This window comes from Coloeus monedula, assembly GCF_965178545.1.
Source record: "Coloeus monedula genome assembly, chromosome: 2".
Lineage (NCBI taxonomy): Eukaryota > Metazoa > Chordata > Aves > Passeriformes > Corvidae > Coloeus > Coloeus monedula.
Window position 1 is genome coordinate 17,826,201 of NC_138782.1, and position 27,938 is coordinate 17,854,138.

Below are 27,938 nucleotides of genomic sequence, written 5' to 3' on the forward strand. Positions count from 1 at the left end.
TGCAGTAACATCTGCTGCTGCTGCTGCTTCAGTATCAGCTCCCACCAAAGTCAGAGGGAGTTATTTCATTGATTTCAGGGATCAAAGGGAAAGAAAAAAAAATTTAAAAAAGAGAGAGGGAACAAGGGAATGAGGTTGTCTGTGGGGTTTTTTTCATCTCACTGATGTGTGACATTTCCATCTTCAGTTTTGATTAAATTTCCCTTAATTAGCCCATTAAGCTAAAGCCACCAAAGCTAATGATTGAAATGTTGGTTAACTGATGATCTTGTTTCAATGGAATTTGAAAGACATCATATTTCTAAATTAATAGTGGCATTAAACTAGAGAAGATAAAATGATGAACTATTTGTTGCAGAAATGCTGGTCTCAAGAGAAGGTTTGTACTGAAACTGCTTTCGTGTTAAGAAAAAATAAGATTAATAGGCAACCAAAGCAGCACTGATGGTCCTAATAGTGTTTAGCATTCACAGAATTTTTGTATTTTAGGGGCATTTCTGTCATTTTTTTTCATCTCTGGTGAACTTGTGGAAACTTCTCAAGAGTTCTGGTCCCGGTGCTCCTGCAGGTGAAATCAGCAAGGCTGTCTCTTAACTTGAATGAACTGTAAATAAAAGTAAAAAGCAATCTATTACATTCTGATATGGGCATGTTACATGGCACTCCCTTCAACAAGAGAAATACTGCTTTGTATCATGCCTTTGAGTTCTTAGGAGCTGAACATTTGATAATTCTCATAAGAACAGCTCTTTATTGTTTGAAGAGACACGACATGAAAAGTGCATCAAAGCGTAACACCTTGGGGCATGAACCTTAGGTTCTGCCAAGGAAATTGCCTGAAGATATTTTTAGAAGTGCTTCATTGCCTGGAGGCACAAAGAAGGTCCACAGTAGTCTTTACTGAAGTATGTCTCCTCTGCTCCCTGAGCTAAAGTCTGCAGTAGTGGAGGGAAAAGCTGACAGAGAGGAACTGTTTATTTGTCTTTGTAATTAATTCTACAGCCTCAGTTTAACACCTTACAAACATAAATTCACATCAACAAACACAAATTCAGATCAAAGTGTCCCTGTCTCCAAGTGGCATTTAGTGTGCACCCTGAGGGAACAGGTTGAGGGTCAAATGCACCAGACTCGGTCCCTTCAATGCAGCACCAAGGGTCACTGTGTGCAGGGCACTGATTTTCACACAGAGCCATCTGAAAGATGTGCAGCTGAACCAGTTTCCACCCTACCTCTTCCTGGGCATTTCAACAGCACACAACAGGGAAGGAGAAGCTTCTGCTGGCTAGAGTCTGTATTTTACAGCCTGAGGTGGGTGCTGGTTCTCCATAAAATACCAGACTGTTACCTGTGGTGTTCAGGACCTGTTTCACGCACGGTTCAGTCATCTTTGCTGCTGGCACTGTGACTTGCAGGAAAAAGTAGATCAGAGCCCACTATGTCTGCTCAACAGCTTTTGTTTAAGTTTTGTATTGCATGTCTCAAACTGAACAGCTTATGTTTGTGCTGGAGCTTGTAATTTCATTTGAAGTGTTGTGGGATGTCAGCTGTAGAGCAAATGAGAGTGGGAGGCAAGGGGAGGGCAGCCAATTCAGTCAGAAGCCAATTTAATATCCAAGGATTTTATGTTCCTTTCAGTTCTCCTAGGCATACCCACAAGGGGTTTCAGGTATCCCAACTAAGAACTGTGAGACTGCTGGCAGCATTAATCTTCAGTTGCCCTTTTTATGGATTTGGGAAGGCTAAAACTACACTTCTGTGATATTCAGACTTGTATGGATGGAGCTGCCACCTTTTGAACTGATAAAGACGGATCATTTAGCAAAGAAAATTGTCTTGCAATTTGGAGTTTCTTTTGATGCTAGGGATACACTTCCTTCACCATATCCACCATTATTCCATATCCACCATTATTCCTGTCAGTCACCTGCTCTTCCATGGCAGCTGCTCACATCTTTAGAACAAATGAAGTCAGTTTTAAAGAAGTCTCTCCATATGTGCAATGCATATCTTAAAGGAGTGAGAAATTTCAGTATTGGAGCATCGTTGCTTTTCTTTACCAGAACTAAAGAAGGAGGAACATAGTAACTGTATAAATCTTTTCTGTTGTGTCAGGTTTTCTGCCTCTGTCCCCAGCTGTAGCTTAGCAAGAACACCAATTGCAGAAGATGATGGCACTTTAACCTACCTATCCTCAAAGTCACATATATCCCTGGGGTCTGTTTTAGCTTCTGCCAAACCTCACCGTCCCCTCTGGAAAGCTGCCCTGTGTTTGAGAACAACGTGGAAGTTGGTTACATTTGCTGACAGAGTCAGGAGGCTCAGTCAAAATCCACATTGGAAACACAGGAATATGCTGTCCCAGAGTAAATATGCATATGATTAGGGAAAACGTCACTGAAATTTTGGTTTTGAGGTTGGCTTGCTGGTAAAGGAGTAGGAATCACCAAGATTAATGTAAGAATACTAATAACATGCACAAAGCTAAGAGAAAATATTTTTAGACCCTGTGCCATGCAGAAAGGACCACAGAATGTGAGAAGAAAAAGTCTGCCAATGTTTAGATTTTTGCTGCAAGGAAGAGACAGGATTTCTAAAGCCTTTCTAAATAAATAGAAAATACCTTGCTCCTCAAAAATACCTTGCTCTGTCATCATTTTCTTGTCTAAACTGAAACACCTGCAAGAATTCACATTCTGACTGAACATTTATCTCTAAAAGATAAAGCAGTAAGCACTAGCAATAGATCTACATTAAAGAGCCCCACGAATGGCTTAACTTCTGCTGGTGTAAAACATCAAGATACAACAGAGAGTTAAGTTTAGAAAATATTTTTTATTCACTTGCAGCTTGTTCTACAGCATGTGATAGTTTCATGTTTTTATAGTCTTGATGCAACCTCTCAGCATTGTATCTGACTTCTGAGCCATGGTTGGCTGCTTTCAGAAATTGTTGTTTCCTAAGCAGAGCATTTTGTTTTTATGTGGCAGATATGCATTGAGAGAACATGAACTTGCTAAACTAAGAGAAAACTTAAATCCATGAGTACACAAAATTAATGCATGGTCAATATACTGTCAGATTTGAAGTATTTGGTTGTGGGTAATTTTTGCTCTTCCTGTTGCCTTGTAATATCACTGAGGGTGAATTTACAGTGATCTTTCTTCTGGTAATGTAAGAGTGGCATAACTTCCTGGCAAAAGCCAGCTTTCCTTAAATCAGGAAGTGATTTAAGGCAAACCTCCTCATCTTCTATACGGAGATAATTAGTTCTGCTCTTCCTGTGGACTACCCAGTGTCAGGTCCTCTCTTTTGTGACTGCCAGGGCTGTCAGATATCCTTTGCTTCCTAGAGAGCACATCAACACCAAATACTTTCTAAAAGGGTTTCAGCCTTTGATTGCTAGTTCCTTTTAGGAACTCCAGATTGCTTCAGGAGCCCTGCCTACCTATTTTTCTTAATACTTTGGGGTATAAATCACTTGTGAGAATAAAATCACTTAGAGGGGTGTTTGTTTGGTTGGTTTTTTATTTGTGCCAGAATCCAGGGGACTTTGTTTTCTGACCACACACATACACTTCTCCCTCATTCAGGCTGTTTGTCTCTGGAGAGAAGAGGGGCAATATTGTCTTATTCTGTCTACCTTAATAAATGTGTAGCTCTCCTCTTCAGATCATCTTTCCTTGTTAGGAATGAGCATACTTTCTCCATCACTTTATATTTTTATATGTGAAAAGTCTTTCTCCACCATTCAAAAACTGCTGTAATTGTTCAGAGCTCTGAATTTCATGTTCTTTAGCAGAATTTAATCCCATTTTATCCAATCTGTGCAGGTTTTGGTTTCAGATCACCGCTTCATGGGAAGAAGGCTCTGATGCCATTATTGCTTTTGACAATGTCTCCCTTAGCCTGGACTGTTATTTAACAAGTAAGTTTTCCTTTCATCTGCAAATGACTTGTCTTTTATTTGCCGTATAATTGAAACTCGGAAACTGGGGGGAACGGTCTGGATGTTGTTATCCTCAAAAGACTCTGAAAGGTGTCAGAAATCACTGTGCTTAGGCAGAGGACCCCATTCTGGTGCATTCTTACTGCTGGAGCAGAGCAGGGAATGGGTTTCCAGTTTGGCATAAGTGGACAGTGAGACATACAGTGTGGGGGAGCAGCTTCCAGCTGAGGCAGAACCATCACCTATACGCCCAGGCTGATGCAGAAGCCAGTCTGTGATTATAGATTTCCACATGACCTGGTTTGCTGTGTGACAGTTATCGAAATGAATGGCAGCTGGACACTGGCTGGGGAAAGACAGGCATCCTGTGACTGACACTGACTTGGCAATGACATTGGGTACCGTACTCCAGTTAAACTAGAACAAGGTTATTTTATTTACACTGACACGCATTTAAGTCTGAATCAGAAACTAGGATCTTCACACTCTACTGCTCTGGGGAAAAATTTGGATTCTGATCCTGGCTTTGTGATTGACTGGCCTCTAGAATATGCCCAGTCTATATCTCTGATGCCAGATTTCACCATACATAGATTTTTATTAAACATTTGTGTCTGACTCATCTTTCATAATCTCATGCATAGTGAATTGCTTCATTTGTAAATGTGTTCAACGATCTGCCACACTGTACCTCAGACCAACAACTTACATAAGGTCTGGAGAATTGCTGCTCTGAACAAATTAAACTTCTGCCTTGGGCTGAGCAGCAGAACTTAAGTGCATCCTTTCTTCTCCCAGGCTTGAAGCTTCGACCTCTGCAGCCCTGTTCAGATTGAAAACCTCTAAACCAATTCTGTAGTCAGAATGCTTTGCATGCTTTGTGTTATGTTAATTTGCATTGCCTGGGGCATGAGTCTCTCCATTTATGCAGTGATACCTGTTGGTTTCTGGGCATAAGTACAATATACCTCAGGTTCCAGTATTCAGAGAGATCTTAAAATTAAAATAGAATTAAAGAAAATTCCTCATAGTTTTACTGGCTAAAAAAAAAAAAAAAAAAAAAAAGTAACAGTTGCTAAAGATTGTATTCTGTATTTCTGCCTTGTGTCTTCATTCACTTGCTGTTTTGTCTACCACTCATTCCTGTTTATTTTTCTTTTGTCTCAGTTCTGTAACAAAAATGGAAAGTAAATCTGCCCATTTCTTTTAATAATGTTATATCCTGTGACTGCAGGCTCTTACTCTCAGCACAGAAGTCTGTAGCTCTTATTTTAGCTTCAATTTTGGCTTACATACTGACTCAGTCCCCCTCAGCCATAAACCAATCTGTGAATTCTTGTTTCCTAGTCAGTGGAGAGAAGACACCTCGAGGTACCACTCCAGACTCAAGCAATTTGCTCACCAGTAGAGGTGGCCAGAAGAAGTTTGGATGGGAACAAAAGCTCCTGGGAAATCTCCAGCTCAGCAGTGCCCCCATTTCTGATCCAGCAGGTAATTGTCGAGTCTGAAAAGCATCATCAGATAGATTTCCAGCTACCACAGATTTCAGTTAGATGTGGCTAAATGCATTTTTTTTTCCCCAGAGCCTTTGTTTAGAGCTTTTCCCAAGTCCCATACAAATAAAACAAAACAAGTTCTAGAAAGGAATTACCTTTAGCTGTTAACTGTGACTTAGATTTTGACTGTAAGCTGGTGAAAGAATCAGAGGGGGGCCTCTTCTTAAAGTAAAGTGTGGTTTTAAACAGTAAGATATGTTTGTTTGGTGTCATGGTCATCTAAAAATTGGCAGGAATCAAAATGAAGTGTCCAAATTGACTGAGCTCAGAATTTTTTAACTTGAACACCCAACTCTAGTTAATATAGACTTGGTTTGAACTAACATAGCCTCACTTTTTCAGTAAAATATTCATCGTCTATTTGAAACAGTACAGCATTGGACTTTGTTTTTAAAATACGATTTTTCTTTTGTTAGAAATGTCAGTCTTGAATGTTCATGTTACTTTATTCCCCCCTACCCTTCAGCTCCTCTTTCCAACCTAACTGTGATGGTGTGGGCCCAATAGATATTAGAATTCCCTTCCCTGCCTTCTCCCTCCCATTGTTGTCTCCCAAATGTTTCCCTCTCTCCTCTCCCAGGCTTTCCCACATACTCACAATACCTGTTTTGGGCTTTAAAGGTGCATTTCCATTTGAATCTGCTTCCTTCCCTCCTCCTTGCCAGCCTCTCTTCTGGAAGCGGTTCAAGCAGCCACAACCTCCAGCCTACCTGGGGCAGCAGGGCTGACCATGGAAGTGAGGAGCAGCTACAGGAAAGACAAGCACTTGTTACAACTGCAGCCCTCAGCACTGTGTGCAGCTGCTTCTCCTCTCTTAGGGCCGGCCACCTACCTGCCAATTTGAAATACCATCTCTCAAGTTAGAGAGCAGGGTTGATGTATGCCTCCTTTGCTCAGTCAGTAAGCCAAGGGATTTGTTCCTGATGTCTCCTTCTCTCCCACTCTTCCACCTAAGAAGAGTCCTTTGCATCAGTTCTATTCTAGGCTGTATTTTATTTTGCTGCATGCAGGGCTCTGTTGAGGTGCATGAACTAGTGGTGTTAGCTCTGATGCTGACAGCAGTGGTCAGTGTGGCCAAAAGCCCTACACAGCCTTCAAAGCCTCCCTGAAAAGCTGGATCTATGAGCCCACTCCATGCTGCCACAGCAGGGCAGCTGCCTGAGCTCTCTCGTGAAGTGAGCTCCGGCAGCAGAGGCTGAGGGGACAGCCTGCAGGGTAGGCTGAGTTGCCATCACATGGAGCTTACTGATATTTTATGTCCTGAGCATCACACAGCAAGAAAAGTGCAGAAGCACTGCCAGGAGCCTCAAGGGAGCGAGACAGAGGCAATGAGCCCATATGAGAGGATGCTGGGCTGGGTGAAGCTGCACTTCAGCTGTAAAGGTCCTGTTTAGCTCTATTACAGACATTGTGTGTGAGCTTGGGCTGTCACAAAGGCATAATTTCCAAAAGTATCTTTATATGTTCTCTTTGAAGATCCTTTGAAGTCCTCCCTTCAGTATCTGTATTTCTGTTTCCTGCCTGTAAGTGGAGTTTTCTTTTAAGTGCTCTCAGTTTTGCCCTTGGGTCAGTGATCTTGTGTGAGGATCCGTAGGCAGGTGTAGATTATGGATTTCTGGCTGACTTTCTGTTGGTGATGATGTAGTTTCCTAAGGCAGCTGTACATTTCCTTCCAGGGTACCTACTGTTTTAGCAACAGAAAAAACATCAGATTTTAGATGCAAAGTTAATGTAAGGTGTGCGTGGGCTAGAAATCCTGTGTCTGTAAATTTCTTTGAGCATTTTGCTATTTCTTACTTCTCACTAGACCTGACATCATCTAGCTCTTCTGCTCCCTGTCCTATCTGAGGAATTCAATTTAAAGAAAGGCTTAGACAGTAGAAATAAAGGGAATCAGATTGCATGAGGGTAGAAGAGAAGGTCAGTGAGGTACTTGGAGCAATTAAAATAATTTGTGATGACCTTGGGGTGAAAATTCAAGGCAATTCCAATCTAAAACAGCTTGCCTATTTTCTGAGCTTTATCCTTGGTCCTGTTCATATTCTGTCTAAAATTGTCTCTAGCCCTTGGGGTTTGAAATCACTCGTACAGCAATTTTCTCCCCTCATGCCCTCAGAGTAGATAGGGCAGAAACAGAGAAGCTGAGTGGCAGCTTCTTGCAGTGAAAGTCATTGCATTTCTGAGGGTCTCTGCAGCACCGAATCCCCTTTTCCCTTTGTGTTGCTGAGCCCCTGCTTGCTGTCAAGAAACACTGCAGATGCTTGTTTGGTCCCTGGGCTATGTGTTTTACCCAGCTTTAATCTTGTTTCTTTCTGCATCCCGTAATGCATTTAAGAAACCTCAGGCTGAGTCTGTCAAGGCCTTTCCTTTGATGGGCACATATTTACTGTTGTGTGAGTGAACCAACAGCATCAGTGCCACCCTGAAGTCCCAAAGACTGCACTGACCAATATGAGCTCAGCTAAAAGTAATTACAGCTAATAGGATCTTTGAGTTGTGTGATGGTTCACATACTATAATATTTCCTTCTTAAGAAATCATACTAAAACAAAGAACTGTGTTCCTAAAGCTGATGAGACAACCGGATAATAAAATGCCCTCCCTCAGTCCCCAAGCCAGGTCAGCCTTCACAGCAGGAGCTACAGTCTGAAAGACAGCTACCACTTTGTTTACACAACATTCAATCCAAAGAAGCTCAATTGTTTTCAAGGGCATGGGCCCTCCATTTGCTCCTCTGGATCCTAGCACAACCTCTTATACACACCTGCTGCTTTTGCCTGTGCCTGGAAATCCATTTTCAGCAAAAGTGATGGTCAGCACCACCAGCCTCCCTGTCCTCTCTGTTCTCAGGCTCTGTACCTACTGACTTGCTTCTTCAGCCTTGCTGCTGCTGGTCATGAGTGCCTCCAGGTCATGCTCACTGGGGATTCAAAACACACAAGACAGCCACACTGTGAAAGATCCAGAAGCTTCCAAAAATGTGTTACCCACTGCAGTGTGTCACACTTGGGGTAATGAACACACTGGGTAGAATAAGACCTGAAATGTCTACAACTAGTGCTGTTACTCTCTCAAGTTTCTTGACCAGCACAGGAATATTCAGGACCAGCACAGAAAAATTCCTGTGGTTTTCATGTCACACAGTTGCTTGCAGTGCAAGGTGGCCATTAGATAGATGTTCACAGGGCAGTGCAAATTCTTTCCTTTTCAATTAACTAATGATGTGTTATTTGCTGGAATACCGTCTTCTTGCTGAAAGGTTGCAGGTGAAACTTGGTTCTAGAAGCAAGATTCTGGAAAAAAAAGTTGTAACAAGGTCTGCATACACCAGAAGATTGAAGCAGCTTTGATGGAGCCAGGATTTTTCATTGAGATGGTTAAATCTGTACAAAAGGCTGTGTGCTGTTTATTCTCTTGTAAACCCAGGCTTACTTTGTCTTCGGTTTTAAATTGATTAGGTATTAGTTTAAGTAAAACTGAAAGCTGCTCAAACCATACTATCATTCAACTACCAATTAAAAAGTTAATTTATATCAAACCTGTTCAATTTCCTTTTATACACAAGGCTAGAATGTGGGAAATTTGGGCATATAAAGATACAGTGAGCAATAATGAGGAACTCGAGGTAAACAAAGTACTATCATGGAAACTGAAGGAGACAAAATAGGATTCTCAGTAGGCAAAAGAAGATAACAAGACACAGAGCAATCAAGCTTTAATTAAAGATTTCTGGTGCTTCTGAATAGGCTTTAAATGCCATGAGGATAGGCTCTCTTTTGATGTTTCAGCTTCTCTTCTGTCCCACTGACAACTTATTTGTGTCAGGGCACAGTACAAAAACGGTGTGTTATGCAGTGTGCAGAAATATTAACCTTTTTTCCCCTCAAACCTTGCGTTGTTTTGTCCCTTCCTCTCTGCATATCCACCAGCCATTGTGCAGCCTTGGTTTATTGCACGGAAACTGCCATCAAATCATTTTCTCATCCAGACTGGATTATGGTTTTTCTCCAGTCTCTTCCCCACAGTATGTAGTGGTTGCACAGATTTTGCATTTTCCGTCAGTGAGAGTCCTGTTTTGAGTACTTCCATGGCTGTTTCTCGGAAGAACTCTCAGTCACATTAGTTAATCAGATGAAGGAGCTGAAAGGAACAGCGGAGCAAGTATTAAGTAAAAGAAAATTACATTTGGTTGCTCTTTGTGTGCAATTATACTAACTGAACTGTTGGTATAATGCAATAAAGGTATCTGCAGAACTGCATTTTTATATTATGCATCAATTAACACAGTGAATAACAGCCCAGTACCCTCCCCCCAACAAAAGTAACATTCTGAATAGTGATGGAAATGTTTGGACACAACAGTGGGATCTCAGAATATGTAGGTATGAATTTCTTTATTGCAGTGTTTACAGTTGCTTTCTCCGTAGGATTGAAAGTAGCAACAGTGCAATACTGAAAATCAGCATGCAACCAGATACAACCTAGCAAAGTTGAATTGGCATAATTGCTCTCTAGAGTTAATCGTGCAATTGAAACAAACAGGGCAATTCACAGGTTTCAGACCTAAATTTCAAAGCTGCTCACTCTTAAGAATAGCAGTTTAAATTGTACAGAAACTGCTATAAATCTCAAAAAAGGTTTTGAAACAATTTTTCCACCTCCACCCAACTTGGTCGTTGTTATCTAATGTGCATTTCTACCATCCTGTGTAATTATGAGCAAAAAAAATCCAAAAAGTTGATAGCGAGTATAATTTAACACCCTTTATGGAAGACTCTTTGTGAAACATAAAAGGGAAAAGAAATTAGCTTTCTTCATGCTGCTTTGTTAGTGTCTGGTTTCAGAAGGTGGCAAGAAACAAAGAGTTCTCATTGCTGTCCAGTGCCAGTAGTGCTCTTACCCTCTTACACTGACCACAATTTCCTACAAGGATGCCCTGACAGTGTTCCCTATACGTAAACACTTAAGAAAAATCTAAAGCATCAATCAAGCTTTTGAGTATTTATTTGAAATGATACTCAGGATCAATCTGGCATACATTTGTCATCATTGCAGATGCTCTTGCTGAACTGAAAAACTCATCTAAGCCTTCTGTTGCCGCCCTCATTTAGAAAACAGAGACAGAAATAGTAACTCCATAAAGAGTGGAAAAGCTGACCTCTCTTAATCTAGTCATACCTCTGTAACTGGTTCTTGTTTTGCTGGCAAGACTCACTAATTTCTGTGATCAGTTTATATCCCCTTAATACCATTTTGTAGACACACTTAACAGGTCAGGGACTGTGATTGTGAGCACAACCTAGTTCTGCCACTTACCATCATCTTCCAACCCCCTACCCCATTAATCTCTGGCAAATTCAATTGTGGGAAAGGTAATAATCTCCAATTACTGCTCACAGAACACTGTTAAATGGCAGAAACCAAAGCAAAATTGAAATCCTTACCTCAATGAGTATGTGTCTTATATATGCTTGTAGTATATTTTGCTTGCAGGCTTCCAGCACAGACCAACCCTGGAATTACTGGTAATGCATAACAGAGATTGCTTATGCACTGAGTAAAATCTACAGCTCTCCACACAGCCCATGGTGCCAGTGGCAGCCAAATGTTAGTGAAGATTAAGGTGGGCAGTTTCCTATAAGCCTCTGATTTCCCACATTGGCCAAATATTGCAAAGGACACTTATGGAAGTTTTTACAAATAGGTGAAGCAAACATTCCACATGTTCATGGCATCAAGCTTGATGACACCTGCCTGAGAAGACGAGGTAAAATGTACTCTCTGAGGAAGAATTAATTGCATCCAGAAGTTTAGCCACCAGGGTTCTTATGCCCCTGAAACATGAGAATTTATAGCCCTTTTTAATGTGGATTTTTACTCTACTGGAAGTAGGAATAGCCTTTTGCTCTGAATAGAGGTTGTCACAGCAAGTTCCACACACTGTCTACACGCTGTTTTAAAGCACTGAAGCGTTTCACTAGCATGTTACTCCAGGTTCCAAAATAAGCCGAGTACCTTGGTGCTTGGTTGGCAGTTTGCTCAAATCACTTAAGTTTTGGTCAGGAATGAGCTTAAACTAAGTTCAAGCCAGCTTGATTTAACAAATGCCAGTTAATACATTTAGGCCCTTGAGGTGCAGCCAAAATGCCTCTTTCTGGTTTGTGGCATGGAGTTTGTGTGCTGTATATGTGCCAGTGAAATTGCTTTCTATGTTAGAAGTACAAATGTGCCTTAGGCTTTGCCCCACGGTTTTCTCTTCAGTGTTGCTGGTTGTTATTTGCAGCAGTGCCTGCAGCAGCATTGCCTCAGGCTGCAAGTGGTATCAGAGCTTCAAACAAATTAGTAATTTTAAGTCTTGTGGGGTTTTGTTCACTTTGTTTTCCAAGAGCAGGATATCACTTCCCTTATGCTGTGGCTGAAATCCAACAAGTTGATTGCTGTGGATTTCATGTATCTAGACAAACTGTGTGAAAGCTAGAATTTCTGCTGTGCAAAAGGATGAGCAACTGTGTGTGTAAATATATCAATCAGTAAATTCTTTATGGAAAGAAAATTATGAAGGAAGAAATTTCTTTTTCAATTGTTTTAATAGAGCCAAAATGACATTTTTTGCAAAATGTTGCTTGTGGGACCTTGCCAATGTGTTGGGGACCTTGCCAGGGTGCCTGAGGACGGCAGGTGAGTGCGTGAACAGGCAGAAACTTAATGTTTCCTCTGCCATGTTTATTTTAAAAGGGAGGATTCTATCAAATTGAACTGATGTATGACTTATTCACTGAAATATAGTACCCCAATCTGAATCCCACTGTGATCTCCACTTCTTCCCCCCCCCCCCCCCCCCCCAACAGAGATTTCCATTTTTTAAATCCAGGTAGCATCTTGCAGCTGCCAATGGCAGACTATATAGGGACCCTACATTAAACTACATGTTGGTTTTTGTCATGGGAATGCTCAGCTCTTTCTGGAAACTGGGTATATGTAACTTGTGGGAAGTTGGGCAGAATTCCACAGTCTGCTAGTTCTTTGGGGAGGTTTAGCCTGGAGAGTCCTGCTGTTCTTCCCCCAGTGTGTGAGGTGCTGGCAGTGTTATCCTGCCGCACACTGCAGAAGGAAGGAGGGATGGGCTGTGCACTGTGCAAGAGACCACAGTTATTCACAGATGGAAAAAAATCTATGCTTCTCGCCAAGCTGCTTAAGGATTTTCGATTCAATGCTGCTGCTTTAGTCTTTGGAGATCAAAATAATGCTTCAAACTGAATTACTGTTAACTGCTGTGGCATGCAGCAACCTGTAGAAATGCTCTCTCCAAGCTCATAAGACATGCTGCAGTCATTTCTAGAATCAAGAGAAAATCAATACTTTGTAGGGAGTGAAATCTTACTTTTAAAAAAGAAGTGGTGGGTTATTAAGGCAGGCAGTATTCTGTTTTGCTGCTGGGTTGTGGTTTCAGATCTTGGGCTGCTGTTACATCTGCACACTGAGGGTTGGCTTTGTGAAATTTGAGGCGGGGGGGAAAGTGTGGGGTTTTTAGTCTGTATCCAGAATTGTAACTAAGATCCATCTGTCCTAATTGACATGAGGAGCAACTTCTTCCTGTGTCCTATTATGTCCCATTTAATTCAGTGACAAAGCTGTTCTATGTTGGACTGGCTTCCAGTATTTATAAATACTGGAGTAGGGAGTAGGAGTAGGGCTGTGTCATAGGTTAGCAAGCATAGTCCCAGAAGGGATGTCCTTGCTAAGGGGTGCTTACAGTTTCCTCTGGGAACTGACAGAACCTATCAGCTGGCCAGTTTGAATATGGACAATTCTCTAAGCCACTTAAAGTTGTGACCACCTCTGTGATCCACATTTAAAAATGGGCAAACTCCCCCTCCAAGCTCTCTCTCGTTTCCGGCGCTGGCACAGGTGGCTGCGGGCCCCGTGTGGGGGCCAGCGGGCCCGGCCAGGCCCTGCTTGGGCCAGGCCGGGCCGGGCCACGGCCATCCTGGAGCCATGGACCTGTTCCAGCCATGGAACCCCCCCACTGCCTTGCCATGGGCAGCCGGAGCGGCTCGGCTCTCCCCCCTCTCCACTGCGATAAGAAAAATTCAACATTCCAGCTGCAAAGCTGCAAGGCCGAGGTGAGATTAACCCTTTTACTGCTGTGAAGAGCTGAAACCTGAGGGAAGAGAGAGAGGAGATGCTTAAAGCTGAAATTCTGTTGTGAAGCTATGATATATCAGAGTATCCTGTTGTAATTTCATGAAGATATGGGGGGTGGAGTGTTCAACTCGTGAGCAAAAGCACCTGCGCTGAGATAGGCAGATGCTGACACAGCTGTAATTTCATGAGAAGTTTGGACAGGGAGAGATGAACCAGATGAGGACTTTTGCTCCAAACGGGAAAGGAGAAAACCTCAGTTCCTAGAGATGCTCCCAGAGACAGTCCTAACAATGAAGATGAGGAAGACCCTTTGCTCCCAGGGAAGGAGAAGGGCCTCTGTTTCTGTTTCTGAACGGCTCAACCTTAAAATTGTACCCCAAAAAACTTCAAGAGTGGACCCTCGAAAGCAGTTGCGGGAAAAGCTGCAAGTCGGGGGAAAGGACTCACACGCAGGCAGAGAGACTCCTCTTCCTAAATGGACTGAACAATATTTGGAAGTGGGCGACTGTCTCGTTGTGATAATGTTTTCATAGCATGAGCAAGATGAGACTTCTCTTTCTAAATGGACTGAACAAGGTTATTATGGAAGTGGTAAACAGACTGAACATCTTAAGGGTTGTCTTTTTACATTGTCAGTGGGAGAAGGGAGGAAGGTGGGAGGAGGAGGAGAGTTCTGAAGGTGGTATTTTTTTTTTTTCCCTTCTTTTAGGTCTGTTAATAAACTTCTTTATATTCTTTCAAGTTTGGTGCCTGCTTTGCATTTCTCCTAATTCTTATCTCACAGCAGACAAACAGTAATGAGTATTTTGGACCAAACCACTACACTAAATTGGTGTTTCCGCCCGGTTGCAAACCGAACCCGCGACAGGCTGTTTTGCACATCAGTGCAGCAATGACAAATGAGGAGATCGTGCAACACCTGGCTGTAGGTTTTACTAAAATCCCTACTGGTTTAAATCAGATGCAGTCTCCCCATGGACTTCACTTGGGCCAGACTTCCTCCTGCAAAGTTTTGGGCAAAGATTACTACCCAGATCTGCTAGTTCTGAAACACATTTTTTCCTGTTCTTGTCTACCATTCACCTGAATAAAGTGAGTAAATATTCTTGCTAGCACTGGCTGCAGCAGCTGCAGAACCTGGGAGGCTTTACAGACAATCTTATATACACCATTGTGTCCATTACAACAGGACCACTTTTGAAATCCAGGATAGTACCTCCTGTGCTCAGTCATCTCCAGGTTCCTTACATCGTGCTCCCTGGCATAATATATCCGTGGGTTTTCATTCCCCATCCTCTCAAGCTCTTAAAAGCCAGATTCTAAGATCTTAGTGAATATTAACTAATCTCAAGTTAGCAGCAGTGTTTGCCCTTACCCTCATACTGCCTCTGCATTGGAAGTGAGCCCCCTCTAGTCTGCCTAACGGCAGAAAACACAAAAGCTGTTGAGGTTGCTTCAGTTCTGAGTCTGAAGGCATAATGTTTGCAGCAGAAGGACATTCTCCATCTGTTCCACCAGGACTTTTAAGGAACCAGAGGGCCACTTCAAAGCATTTTGAAATAAGATGTCGTTCACTTATCCCCTATCCCTGGAATCCAGTGGGAGCCAAGAGCAGCCAGTTTCAGGTCCAGCTGTGCTGTGTATTACACGTGGAATCGCCTAGAGATAAGTTTGCCAAGGTCACGTAAGCAGATACCTAAGGAGCGACTTTTATTTCAAGGGACTAAATCAGAAATGTAAAGCTTAACCATAGCAGCAGTCTGCACATGCTGTGATCTGTCCTAGGTTTTATCACTTCCAGTTTTCCATTTTGATTCTCTCATGTTTTGGGCTTATTGTCCCCTTGAAGGTCACCCGCATCTACCTTTGGGAACATGTTTGATATTTCACTGGAGATGTCCAAATGGTTTCTTATTGTTCCACTTACCTGCCTGCTTTACTGAACATATGTTTCAGTGCAGGTGGCTAAGCCCACTGGGGTATTGCAATGTTAAATCACTGTGATAGCTGACAGAATGAGTCTCTCATCTTCCAGTTAGTGTGAGATTTTCCTTTGGGTTTGGGGTGGGGTTTGCAAGGATAAACACAAGTAACTTCTGGTGCCAGACGGTTGGTACCAGTGCTACTGAAGTATTTTGCTTTAATATATTCTAGACCTTGCTTCCTTAGGTGCCTTTACCCTCTTACCTGTTGTTTTGGGGGTTTGGGGGCATTGCATTGGAGGCAAAGGAGTAGAGGGGAATTCTTCTATTTGCTATCTAATAATTTTAAGACTTTATTACTGCCACCCGTTGCAGAGGGACTGGAGAAATAAGTGAAATAAGTATAAGTAAATGAAACAAGTAACAGTGACAAAATCGGTAGAGGACCTTTGCAGGGGAGTTTTGAGGAAGGGTGGTGTAGATTTTTCAGTCAGAAGGGATTATTCTCTCAGCAGTACTTAGATTGGGAGATTTTCTTAAAGAGTGGCAGTTTTACACAACACTGTATTACCAATATTTTTCAGAAATACTGGTTGCTTTATTTCTTAAAGTCTTGTCAAATTCTTTGATCCATTTCACTCACGGAACTTTTTTTACAGGAAGGAATTTAGCTCAGCTTCAGGATTAGTTTGTGAAAAGATAATTCAGACATTTCTTCTGGCTAAGCTAATGTGTTTTCTTGTATTTCTGGAGGGCGAACCCCTCCAGTAAGAGTAACAGTAGAACTTCTGGCCTTGCTCATGCAGACCATCATTTCTAGACCACATCAGCTTAGACAATAGCTCCAAATTCCAAGAAGCAGATCAAGCTAATCATAGGACATCCTAAGTTGGAAGGGACCTGCAAGGATCATTGAGTCCAGCTCCTGGACATTGAGTCCAATTAATGCCCTGTCTGAGCTAATTAGTATCACCGCTGAAGGAGTCTGCATCGCTTTTGTGGAAGCTGGTGGGAAAATGGTGCCCTTTGAGAAGGTCATATGGAAGGCTAACTGGACCAACACAATTTGTAGAAAAAAGCTTCAGATGTATTTCAAATCTTTTTTCTTTAATGGCAGTAGAACTATGTAATGGAGCTTATTATATTGTGTATATTAGATTCTTAATAAGTATGTTTGATAAATCATGTCATGTTCACAAAAAATGCTTAGTCCACTTATTTACTATCTAGATCTTAGTTCTGATTATATAGGAAGTATTTCCTGATATACTAGAAAATAAGGTGGGTTTTACAAAAGCATTTTGTTCTTGGGACTGTGCTGTTCCTAAAATGAATCTTTAAGGAAGAGTACGTAATTTTCACCATTGTGTATTCAAACTTTAAAAACTAGATTTTTTTGAGACACAAATTAGCAAAGCCTTTTCCTAGAAATCTATTTGTACAGGATTAGTACTTCCAGTTGATGGAAATGGCTCTAATAGGGATGCATTGATTTACACCCACAGATCTAGCCTAGAAAATGCAGAGTTGGATGCTTGTTTTACAGGGCTCAGTCAGGTGTTTTTCTTTCTGAAGCTTAATTTGAGTCTCCTGTGAGCAAATAATTATTCAAAATGCAATTAATCTATTGTTATGTTTTAATCACAGTGATGTTGTTGTATTTACAGGTTTTTATCTAATTAAGAGTTACTTTCCCATTTAAAATAAATTCAATAACCAAATGTCTCTAGAAACTGAAAGGGCTAGAATGCACCAGCCTTGAGATTATGAATGAGCACTTAACAGCCCAGAGGGCAGAGCCTGAAATTGGGTGGACTCTTGCATTTTTCTCCACTCTGTGCTTTTAGCCTTTTTGAGCCTTAGGAAAAATAAAACTATGTTTATTGCTGTGATAGATTTCAGGAGATGTCGATGAAAAGCTGTCATATACTGAGATGCACAGCACTGTGAGTCTTTTAAAAGAATTCTGTATTTGTTTGGATTAAAACCTCAAGGCCGGGTTCTTCTCTTGGTCCAACAAGCAGAGCAGATAAAGAGCAGAACAACTACTTGATCTTTGGGTGTTGGGGTCATGCTTTGCCTATGTCCTCTTTTCAGATCAGTGGTTTTTCACAACCTGTGGTGCCAGTGGACCCTATGGCCCCACACAGAGCCAGTGCAATGATGCCTACAGGAACTCCAAGCTCAGAGTGGTCGTGGGGGCTGAAGGGATTCTCCAAGGCATTCAGATCTGGAGAGTACCGGCAACCAACACATACAGGTGAGGGAACTGTCTCTGATCATCGTGATGTATCTGTGTTTGAAACTATCCAAGCTGCAGTTACATGCTAGGCATTTCTGAAGTATTACATTCAGAAGTGTGGCCACATCTACTGGGGTATTACTTGTCACCGAGCCTGTGATTTCCAGCCTCTCTAGTCTCAGATTTGTTCCCTGGAAGATGCAACTTTTTTGGTGAAAGAGAAGAAATTTTCTGAGGCAGGCAAATCTTTACCCTAAATGGTTACAGGTTGGGAGAGCTCTATCAGTAGCTGAAAATGAAGCATTTTCACCTCCCCAGACCAAGAGGAATACATTTCTCATATTTCATTCTTTGAGCTCTGGGATCAGAATGAGTTTTTCCCACCCTTCACCTGGCATGGAAGGCATAATCATGTGTCAGCATTTCTTACAGGACAGCTTGCATCAACCACTGCTCAGCATCTTCACTTTTTTGAATCTAGACACAGCAAGTTGAGCCTGTAAGCCTGGCTTACCACTGTAGAATTGATTCTGGAAGCCAGCCACCTAAATGGTAGGCTCTGTGATACTGAGGGTTCTAACACTGAAATCCCCCTGTGGAGTTATTTTCAAAGAGAGATGATCAGTTACGGTTCAGTGCTAGTTAATCAGATTTTTACCAATCATTTTTTCCTTTTTGCTCTTGCTGGGGAAAGAAGTGCAATCGAAGTGTAGTTCACTGTGTCTGAATGGTAACATGAAGCCATTACATGCATCACTTTGTAAGCAGAACTGTCAGTTTGAACCAATGACTGCCTAGTGGTGTTGCTTTGCAGCATTCCATATTGAAACCAGTGATGGTATCTTGGATTTCAAAGCAAAACATTCCATTGAAGGCTTTGAACAAATTTCAGTTACAATTTGCTGGTCCCATCTGGTTTATTTTCCTTTATATTGAAAAAGAATGCGAATGTTGAGGGTAGATGTCAGTCTCTAACAGAGGTCTAGAGCAAAGAAATTTTGGGAAACTGGCTAGGCTAGGCACAAGTTCTGCCTGAGTGCCTATTCCTACAAGGATTGATGGTAATGCAAAAAGCATTAATGATATTTTACCCAGCTATCAACAAGGAGTTGCCTGAGGTGAATAGAATTTTTCAGAACCAGCATCCAGTAAATATGGTTATAAAGTATAGCCCAAAAAAGAACAGGCAAAACAGTTCAAAAGCTTACAGTACTGTCATTTCTTTAATATCAGAGCCCAAGAAGAGCCAGAATTCCTGTGCAACTCCAGGCTGATTTTTTGCTGCACAATACAAATCCCGGGCCTTGCAGGGATGACCTGTCTATTTAAGTCCTATAAATGACCTAACAGACTTTTAGGTTCTGTAGAGATAATAGATGTATAATGTCGTGCATAACATATATATAAAGGGATGACATTCTCTTTTGCACCTCTTAAGGCTATAGTAGAAAATTCACAGCCTGGGGAAAGCAGGAGGCAATTGTGGGCTTAAATTAACTTGACATCTTCCTGATTCTGGTCTGCTGAAGGGGCAGCAGAATCTGCCAGCATAGCATAGCCCTAGGAAAATGTCAAGTTGCAATATCAGTTCCAGGGCTTCCCAGGGTCTGGACTCACTGCCAGTGTTTAGCTCTGCCCTGCAGTCCTGCTGCAGTGTGGGTCCTGCAAGTTCTCCTGATGGGCACTGCTGAAACACCTAACACAGAGAGAAAACCCTCCTGCTGCCTGCTGGGCTCCCAAGAAAGCTGATGTTCTGCCATATCAGTGTGTTTTACACTGTGTAATGTACACCCCTGCTAATTGCAGAAGAAGGATATCGATTTTGTGAACATGAGGCAGAATATGCTTTATTAAAATACAGACAGCTCAATTTTGCACAAAACTCTGCCAGCACAAACCAACCACACCCAGAAAACCCTACCATCTGTGCAGGCCTGGGTAGGCTGCCACACACTGTAGTGCCCACACTGGAAAACTGGAGTTTTACATGCTCTGGTTTGCTCCCATGTGACTTCACATTGCATAACAATGAAGTTAAACATTATAAAAGAGAATTTTTTGTTTCAGATTTCCTTCCAGCATTCAGAAGGTCTGGTCATGTAGGTCTGTGACCAAGTATGACAGAAGTGAACTACACAATTAGTAGTAAATTACACATTACCTTCTGCTATCCAACTTCTTTTCATTTTTAAGGGAAGAGGTTTTGGTCCATTTTGCTGAGTGCCTCATTTGTGGTCACTTCCACTGTCCTCTCTTCTCTATGGTCCTTTCACATAAGGTGGCACAAGAACACAGCCCAGCAGAGTGCAAAATTGTGTCATTCTGAGTCAGCCAGCCTAGGCACAGCATTTTCTCGTACTCTCAAGCCTTGGTCCAGTGTTTCCCATAACCTGGATGTTATGGTGCATATTTTTCTCCAGCCCTGGTTTGCACAGCCTGGTTTGCACTCTGCACATCCCGAACCTTCCTGAAGGTGTGGGCTTCTTTTTCAGATCCCACAAGTGTCATAGTAAAAGAAAATAAGGAAGGCAGTGGAAGGTACTCTGTGTTCTTGTTCTGGGTAGGCTAAACCTTTCTTCAGGGCCAATATGGTTAAAAGGATTCCTCCTGTAAAAGAAAGATGTTCCTATTGAAAGGAATCCTGTTAAGTTTTGAAGTCAAGAGAGCTGTTTAAATAGTGACACCCATTTTGAATAGGGAATGACTGTCACCTGAATCTACCAGGTTTTATTTGTCTGCAGTCTTTGAATGAGGTCAAACTGGGTTTCCTGAACGTTCTGACATCATTGCTTGTACGTAAAATCTGTTCCTACATGGAAAAGTATGGCCCCTACTGGCAGCCAATTAGCCCTGCCAGCTTGCTGTGCCTGGTAGTGCACCTCATTAGCCATTGCAAAACTCTACAGCAAATCAACTCAGCCTTCAGATTCATGCAGCATCTGTTCAGGGTGGCCCAGTGCTTGTGTCCATCACTTTTTCTGCTGGCTCCAGGACAGCCTAACTGAGGACTGATTGCTTTGGTTATCAGTAGTGGCATGAACATAATCATGTCACATTGCCATGATCTAATATGCTTTAAGAGATACTGCTTGTTTGCAGGCAGGACTATGCTGGGCAGAGGCAGAGAGCAGCCCGGTGCTGGAGGAAAGGAGGTGTTAAAGCAGAGCACCTACACTGTGCCTGGTCGGAAGCTGAGAGCAATTTTTTGAGTTCTCAGTCTTGTCGTCTCTGGTTATGTGCTCTAGGTGGAATTTTGCTCTCACAGAAATAGATGGAAAGTTACTAATGTCAGTGGAGAATTACCTGCTTATTTCAGATGTAAACTGAATTGCTGTACCATCATTCACCTGCTCAGAAACTCTATGTTTCGTTGCAGCAGAGATGTGTGTTTTATCATGACCTTTAAAAAGTGCTTTGAAATCCTTTGCTGAAAGCTGCTTTAAGTATGTCCATTGTTAGAAAGGGAGAGGGAGGAACTGAGCAACACAGTGTTGCAGCCACATCTTTGGGTACATCAACAACAGTAAGCACCTCTGAATCTTGACTGCTTGAAATAAAAGACCCAGAGCCTTAACTGAGACTGAAGCAGCCTGTGTGTAACCTGCCCACTCCTGGCTGGAGACCAGGAGATGTTCCTGGTCACCATGAGTTTGACCAGGGAGCTTTTGCCTTCCTTGTTTACTGCAAGTAGTGTCATCTCCATCTACTCTTCTTTCTGTATTCCTCTGGTCCTGGGAATAAGAGAGCTGTTTTCCATCTGGTCCATGCTACCAGGACCAGTTACACTGTCTGCTTTCTTAAATCTCCCTCTGTCAATCTCATGCTTAATGTTCTCTTTAGCCATATGTCCTGTTTTTACCAGTTTTCCTGCTTCTGCTCTTTCTCTTCCTTGCTGAAAACTTCTCAAGGATGTGCCTTCTGGGAAACAAGATGTGTTTCATATATTAAAGCTGGAAACTACAGGGAGTTGCTCAGTCTGTTCTCAGCAGTGTTTGCCCAAGAATCAATGTGAAAGAATCTGTTTTGTAGCTACCCAAGCTCACAGATTCAAACAGAGTAGAAAACCAGTCTTCAGGCTTCAGGTTTAAATTTATTTAGAATGTCAGGACTTCAGGGCACAGCTCTGTGCCACCATGTTTGGGTGTGCAAAACGCTCAGTGCTCAGAAGTGGTTTGTGCTCCCTTCCACCTGACTGGGACAACTCAGGTGCCAGCCTCTTGTTTTCTTTTTTCTGCAGCATCTCAGGCTATGGAGCTGCTGGTGGGAAAGGAGGGAAGAACACCATGGTGCGGTCCCACGGCGTGTCTGTGCTGGGAATTTTTGACCTCCAGAAGGACGATACACTGTATATCTTGGTGGGACAGCAAGGAGAAGATGCTTGTCCTAGTGTAAGTGACTGCCTTTCTGTTTTGCCTTAATCCCTTCTACCAGTCCATGGAGTTTTGTGTTTTCACACAGAAACATGTTGTCTTCAAGGGGTTTGGGGCTATAGGAGTCAAGGAATAGGTACAGTTTTACTGAGAGAGCATGAGAAGATGAAGCACCATGTCCCTGTGCTTGCTTCTCTTCAACATTTGGGCCCTGTTGATAATACAAAACAGGTTCCTGACTGATCTGAGAGCACCTGTGCGGGGGTTTGGAGACAAAAGACAACCCTGCCTTCCATTCCTCTGGAGATCAGTCTTCAAGGCTGACTTTGCAGGGTTTTGCTCTTGCTCCACTATTGAGGCCAGCCCTGCCATTATCATATACTCTGCACCTCTAGAGATACCCACTTCACAGGGCCTGCTTGGTTATTCTCCATATGGGAACAGGAAAGACAAATCAATCGTTGCTGGTTCGGTCCTGATTTTTGTGTTACTAACCAGCTCTTACTGGAAATGTCTTGACAGAAAGATGGACACTATTTGCATGCACAATAGTTTATTAATGGGTTTGTATTCTTTGGAGGAGGATGGGGGAATAGGACACTCTCAGGGAGCAAACTAAGCATTATCTGATGAAATTTCACCTACAGGTTTGAGCTGGACATTTAAATGATGTGCATTTCTCAGCTGTTAATGGCTGGCATCCAAGAGATGAAAGCTTAGCAGTCTGTTAGAGCAGAGAAAGGTTGAAGGATGTAGACAAGTAAAAGGGTTTCTCAAGTCTGGCTGCTGAAGTAAATAATGTTAAAACTAGAATTACACATATCTACAAACAAACCATTAATATAAAGCCTTTTTGAAATGAGAAATGGCCTAACTCAAACGTCCATCCAACGTCTTTAACTAGGACATTCCAGCTGAGTGTAATATATGGACTCATTAAATTGCAGGCCACTGTAATCTTAGTGAGAATTTATTGAGTGCTAATGTAATTCTTTCATTGAGGCAAAGAGATTGCATTGACTTGTAGAGGGGACTTTTACTAGATTGGATTGTAATCAGTTATGTCTTTGCCATGAAGGATTATTTTTTTTATAATCTAGTGGTTCCTTTGGGTCATTGACTTTGTCATTTTATTAATCATTCCCACCCAACTCCAAATCAATTAAGGAGAGGGAAAAATAGGGAAAGGAGGGCTGTTTAGTTCTTTAGGCAAGTCTGCACACACAAACTGGATGCCACTCAATCTCTAGCACAACTTGGAACATATTTTGTGGTCAGCAGAATAATTTGTAATTTGAGTATGATTTATCATGTTCTCCTTCCAAAAGAAAACACATACACGAGAGTAGAAGGAAGCAGAAGGTCAATCCTACTGTAACAAATGTTTGTGCATTTTTTCCGGAAATTGTTGTTGGTTTAGTAAGTTCAGTAAGCAATATATGTCCAATATAACAAGATAGCGTTACTGAAACAAAACCTGGAAAGTAAAATAAGCTAAAAGCAAAGTTTGCAACTTTAAAATGCTCACAGCAGGGTCCTGCTTGTCACTTTAGTGCTCCAATTTTAAACCACATCATAGTCCTGAAGTACATATAAATGATGGTTTAGTGTTGTGATTGAAATCAGTGAATTCAGGGATTTGCCTCATACAGAAAATTCTGTATACTGGGTGCTAATTGATGGAAGGGAAAAAATGCTAAGTAGGAAATTTGAAGGCTTTGTAGTGAGGTATTTTCCCTAACATCAGGTGAACATTGCAATCCAAGGTGGGGTTGCTGCTGGTTTTGTAGGCACTTGTAGTTACAGTAAAATTGTTTCTAAGATCAACAGAGATACACCTTGGCAGCTTGGCCCCAGCCAATGAGGGACTGGAAATGAGGTAGAGAAGCATGGGTTGTCTCTAGGTCTCTGCCATTTGGCTGTTGTGTGACATGGGACAAGGCACATCCTTGCCAAGTTTACTCCCTTCCTCCACTTGTGAAATACAGACTATTAACGCTGGGAAATATTTGCAGCAAATTCTGCTATATTTTGTACATTAAAAGTTTATAGAGCTATTTTACATGATATTAGGTATCAGCACTGAGCTTGCTTCAAAATAATTCAATTTAAAATAGCAACAAATTTTTCTGGTGAAGGTTGAGGCAAAAAGCCAGAATCTTCTAGAAGACCATTCACTTGGTTCTGCTCATGTAGTTTCGGTGGAGGACAATTTCTTGCTTTGGGACAGTGAAGGGTTCATGAGGCCTCAGTGTGTACAAGGGCCTGGAGGTTTCTTACCTGAATTCAGATGTGGTCTTCTGTTTGCAGACTAATGATGTTATCCAGAAGGTCTGCATCGGAGAGAACAACGTGATCGAAGAAGAGATTCGTGTGAACAGAAGTGTCAATGAATGGGCAGGAGGAGGTGGAGGTGGGGGCGGTGCCACTTACATATTCAAGGTATGGAAACACAGTCCCCATGCACCTTCAGCATCAACATCCTTCCACCTGCCTCTGAAAAATCCTTTCTACACCTCAGGGAGAGGGTCCACAGAGTGAGCTCCAGTTATCCTTGATTTCCACTTGAGAGATGTATGGATCTGAGTTGGCCCTTCACAGTTCTTAGAACTGCTGTGCAATATGGCCACACTTCTTTCAGTGGCTTGGAGTACCATTCACAAACATAATGGGTTGAACTGGGGGGTTTTTTTCAATAAAAACTAAGATGCTGAAGTGCAGTTCTACAGCAAAGAGCAAATTCTGCAGGACTTCATTTAACTCTGTTATTGTAGAACATGAGACTTCAGCTATGCTCTTGGCCTGACACAAAAAGTTGAGGATAGCCTGCATGTTTTCTGTTGGCAATCCTATAGCTGTGGATCACTGATATTTCCTGTCCTGTGCTAGCTGAGAGAGTACTCATTCCAAACACTGGTTTCAGGCAGTCCTTTGCCAGTGGGAACACTGTGTTGCACTGTACAGAGCTGTGCTCCTTAGCTGTTTCATTTGGTAAGAGTCATCACATGGGACATTACAGGCTTTCTAAGAGCCATCACCATGGTAGATACAATTCATAGAGCTGCTGACACTGCTGTTTCCTGTTGCAGAACTTGGTAGGGCTAGTGCTATTCATTAATTTTCTGGGTGTGGGTGCATAAATAATGCAATGACAATGTGCAGTGCTGAGCAGCCCTAGATGCCTGTTGGGTGCAACATGCCATAACTATCATGTGGCTGAACTTCCATTTACATGTTTGAACATTGCCTTTGTTTCTGAATTTGTTAAGATGGAGAACGGAGAACCGGTCCCCTTGATAATTGCAGCAGGGGGTGGTGGCAGGGCCTACAGGGCCAAAACGGACACATTTCATCCAGAAAGACTGGAGAATGATTCCTCTATTCCAGGGTTGAATGGAAATTCAGGAGCTGCAGGTAAGGAAAGTTTATTCCTTTTAAGAAAACCTTTTGAATATGTGGTACTCCCAGATTCCGCCTCCTCACAAGAAGGTGAGGCAAAACTCATGAAAACACAGGTCAAGGGGGAATATAGAATCTTAATGAATGCAAATAGAAGGTACGCACAGTGCTGGATACTTGGCATAAATAAGGGTATCAGAGATGGAATAGCCATAGCAATGGTAACATTCTCCCAAAATAATGCAGTACCTCTCATGAACAAAGTTGTTTGATTTTTGATGTGGGAGTTTGCAGTGCCAGTGTGGCATCCTGCTCCCTGCACTGTTTTGTGCTGTGTGGACATATTCACAGTTTCCCTGGCTTATGCAGAGAGAGCATAATTGCACCCTGGCTAGAAGTCTCTGAGAAGAGACCTTGGACTGAGCAACCAGCAGAGCTGAAAGTGAGTCACTGATGGGTATGTTGTGTGAAGAGCAGGACTGGGATGTGTTTTCACACCCCTTTCACTAAATTCCTTTTGTTCTACTTTAGAACTGACACTGTTCTTTTTCAAAAGTATTTTTGGCAAAGAGAAGGGGTAGGCTCTGTAAACCAGAAATAAGTGGTTGGAGACTAGGTAGGGATATCTTTTTAAATTTTCCATAGAAAATACTCATCCTTGTATGGTAGGTGGAAAGAGGTGCAAATGACGACTTTCAGCTGAGATGTTTTGAATGGGTGCTTGTCCTGCAGATCCCTGCAGTGTTTCTTACACAAAAAGTAACCCCTAGCTGTGCCTTTTCTCTTCTCTCAACTGCAGGTGGTGGAGGTGGCTGGAATGATAACACTTCCTTCCTGTGGTCAGGAAAATCCTTGCTGGAAGGTGCTACTGGAGGAAGATCCTGCCCCCAGGCCATGAAGAAGTGGGGGTGGGAGACAAGAGGGGGTTTCGGAGGGGGTGGAGGGGGGTGCTCCTCAGGTGGAGGAGGCGGAGGATATATAGGTAAAGTGGCTTCGTGTTCAAGGTGTCCCTTCCCCTCCTTTAGTGCTAATGATCAGCAAAATGCTGATGATAATTCTCCTGTAGCTAGCATATTTGACTGTTATGTACTAGTATGTTTGTGTGTTGCCTTTTTAGCACTAGATGAAAATACAGCATTTAGTCTTTGAGCAAAGAGCCAGATGCCAGTCCTTCAGCTGCAACCCTGGCTTTGCGCTCTGCAAAGTGTGCCATTGAGATCCTGCTGTGATTCCTAAGCCTTTCATGTTGGGGTGACAGTGCTGGAGAAGGAGGAGCCATAGCTTGTGTGCTCCCGTTGCCAGCACTTGTGTTTGGAGGACTTTGGTCCTGGAGACTGGCAGCCTGGCTTTATGCCGGGGGAAAGACACAGCTTCTCCCCTGCCCTGCTGTGGGTGGGCCTTGGTTTCTGGGGGCAGAGGCTCAGGCTGCCAGCCTGGACCCCTCTTAATATGACTTCAGTCAACAAGGAGCTAATTGCATGTGCCCCTGTGTCTCAGGGCAGCTGTCAGATGGCATTATGTTGATTACAAATGGTGTGGGCCAGATTCAAGATCTCGACTAACCCATAGTCTCCTGGGCCACATAGTTTCTGCAGCCATCTGTGCTGTGGTGGACTCTTTAACCCCTGGTTCTCCACAGCTTAAATTAGGTATATGGTAGATGAGAAATCTTGAGAGGAAGTAATGAGTTTAAATGATTAAGTGCATGTTTTGTACCAATGTTACTGTGTAACGCTTCTTTTTCCAACAGAATGACTCACATGACCTTTTTTTAATTTCACTGAAGACAATTAAAGGGAAAAAGCTATTTTTGGGTGGGGTGGGGGAATTGTTGCATGCTTGAAGTACAAAATGTATGGCCCATAATTTGTTTCTGATATTCTTTATGTATTGCCCATACTTTGCTTCTGGTGTATTCTATATGCTCAAGCACAAATGAGCAACTCATAAATTCCTTCAGTCCCCACTCCTGGTGGACCACCCTGCTTTTAGGGTGCAAAGGAGAGGAAGGATATGAGGTTTTTCATTCCCTCTGCTGACACAGTACATACCTTGATCAGCAAGGGTATTAATTTAGCCCTTGAGTACTGGTGCTTTCCAGTCTCTTAGCTACACAAATTTTAAGAAGGGCTTGTATGTTTCGCAGCATCCAAATGGTTAAAGATGAAGTTTGTGCCTTAGTTTGCAACAGTCTACCTAAATAGAGCTAATAAATGGATTGTCACAAGATTCTGTCATTAAATTGAAATTCTAGAGATGAAGTCCAGTGGTTCATGCCACAACTTGCTTAATATTCCCAATATATTAAATGCTTTAACTTTTCTCTTTTTTCATTTGGATGCCTCCCTAAATATG

General features: G+C 42.3%; 1 protein-coding gene across 1 annotated transcript in view; it reads left to right on the forward strand.

The window, feature by feature from the left end:
- Positions 1 to 27,938, forward strand: part of ALK (ALK receptor tyrosine kinase) — a gene marked incomplete at both ends in the record, with an annotated part of 306,152 nt that overhangs the window by 257,110 nt on the left and 21,104 nt on the right. Inside the window, 7 exons of the mRNA XM_082277250.1 lie at positions 3,834 to 3,928; positions 5,297 to 5,440; positions 17,670 to 17,832; positions 22,052 to 22,202; positions 24,495 to 24,626; positions 25,454 to 25,598; positions 26,383 to 26,565. Coding sequence (XP_082133376.1) covers positions 3,834 to 3,928; positions 5,297 to 5,440; positions 17,670 to 17,832; positions 22,052 to 22,202; positions 24,495 to 24,626; positions 25,454 to 25,598; positions 26,383 to 26,565 — 1,013 coding nt within the window. The remainder of the gene's footprint in view (positions 1 to 3,833; positions 3,929 to 5,296; positions 5,441 to 17,669; positions 17,833 to 22,051; positions 22,203 to 24,494; positions 24,627 to 25,453; positions 25,599 to 26,382; positions 26,566 to 27,938) is intronic.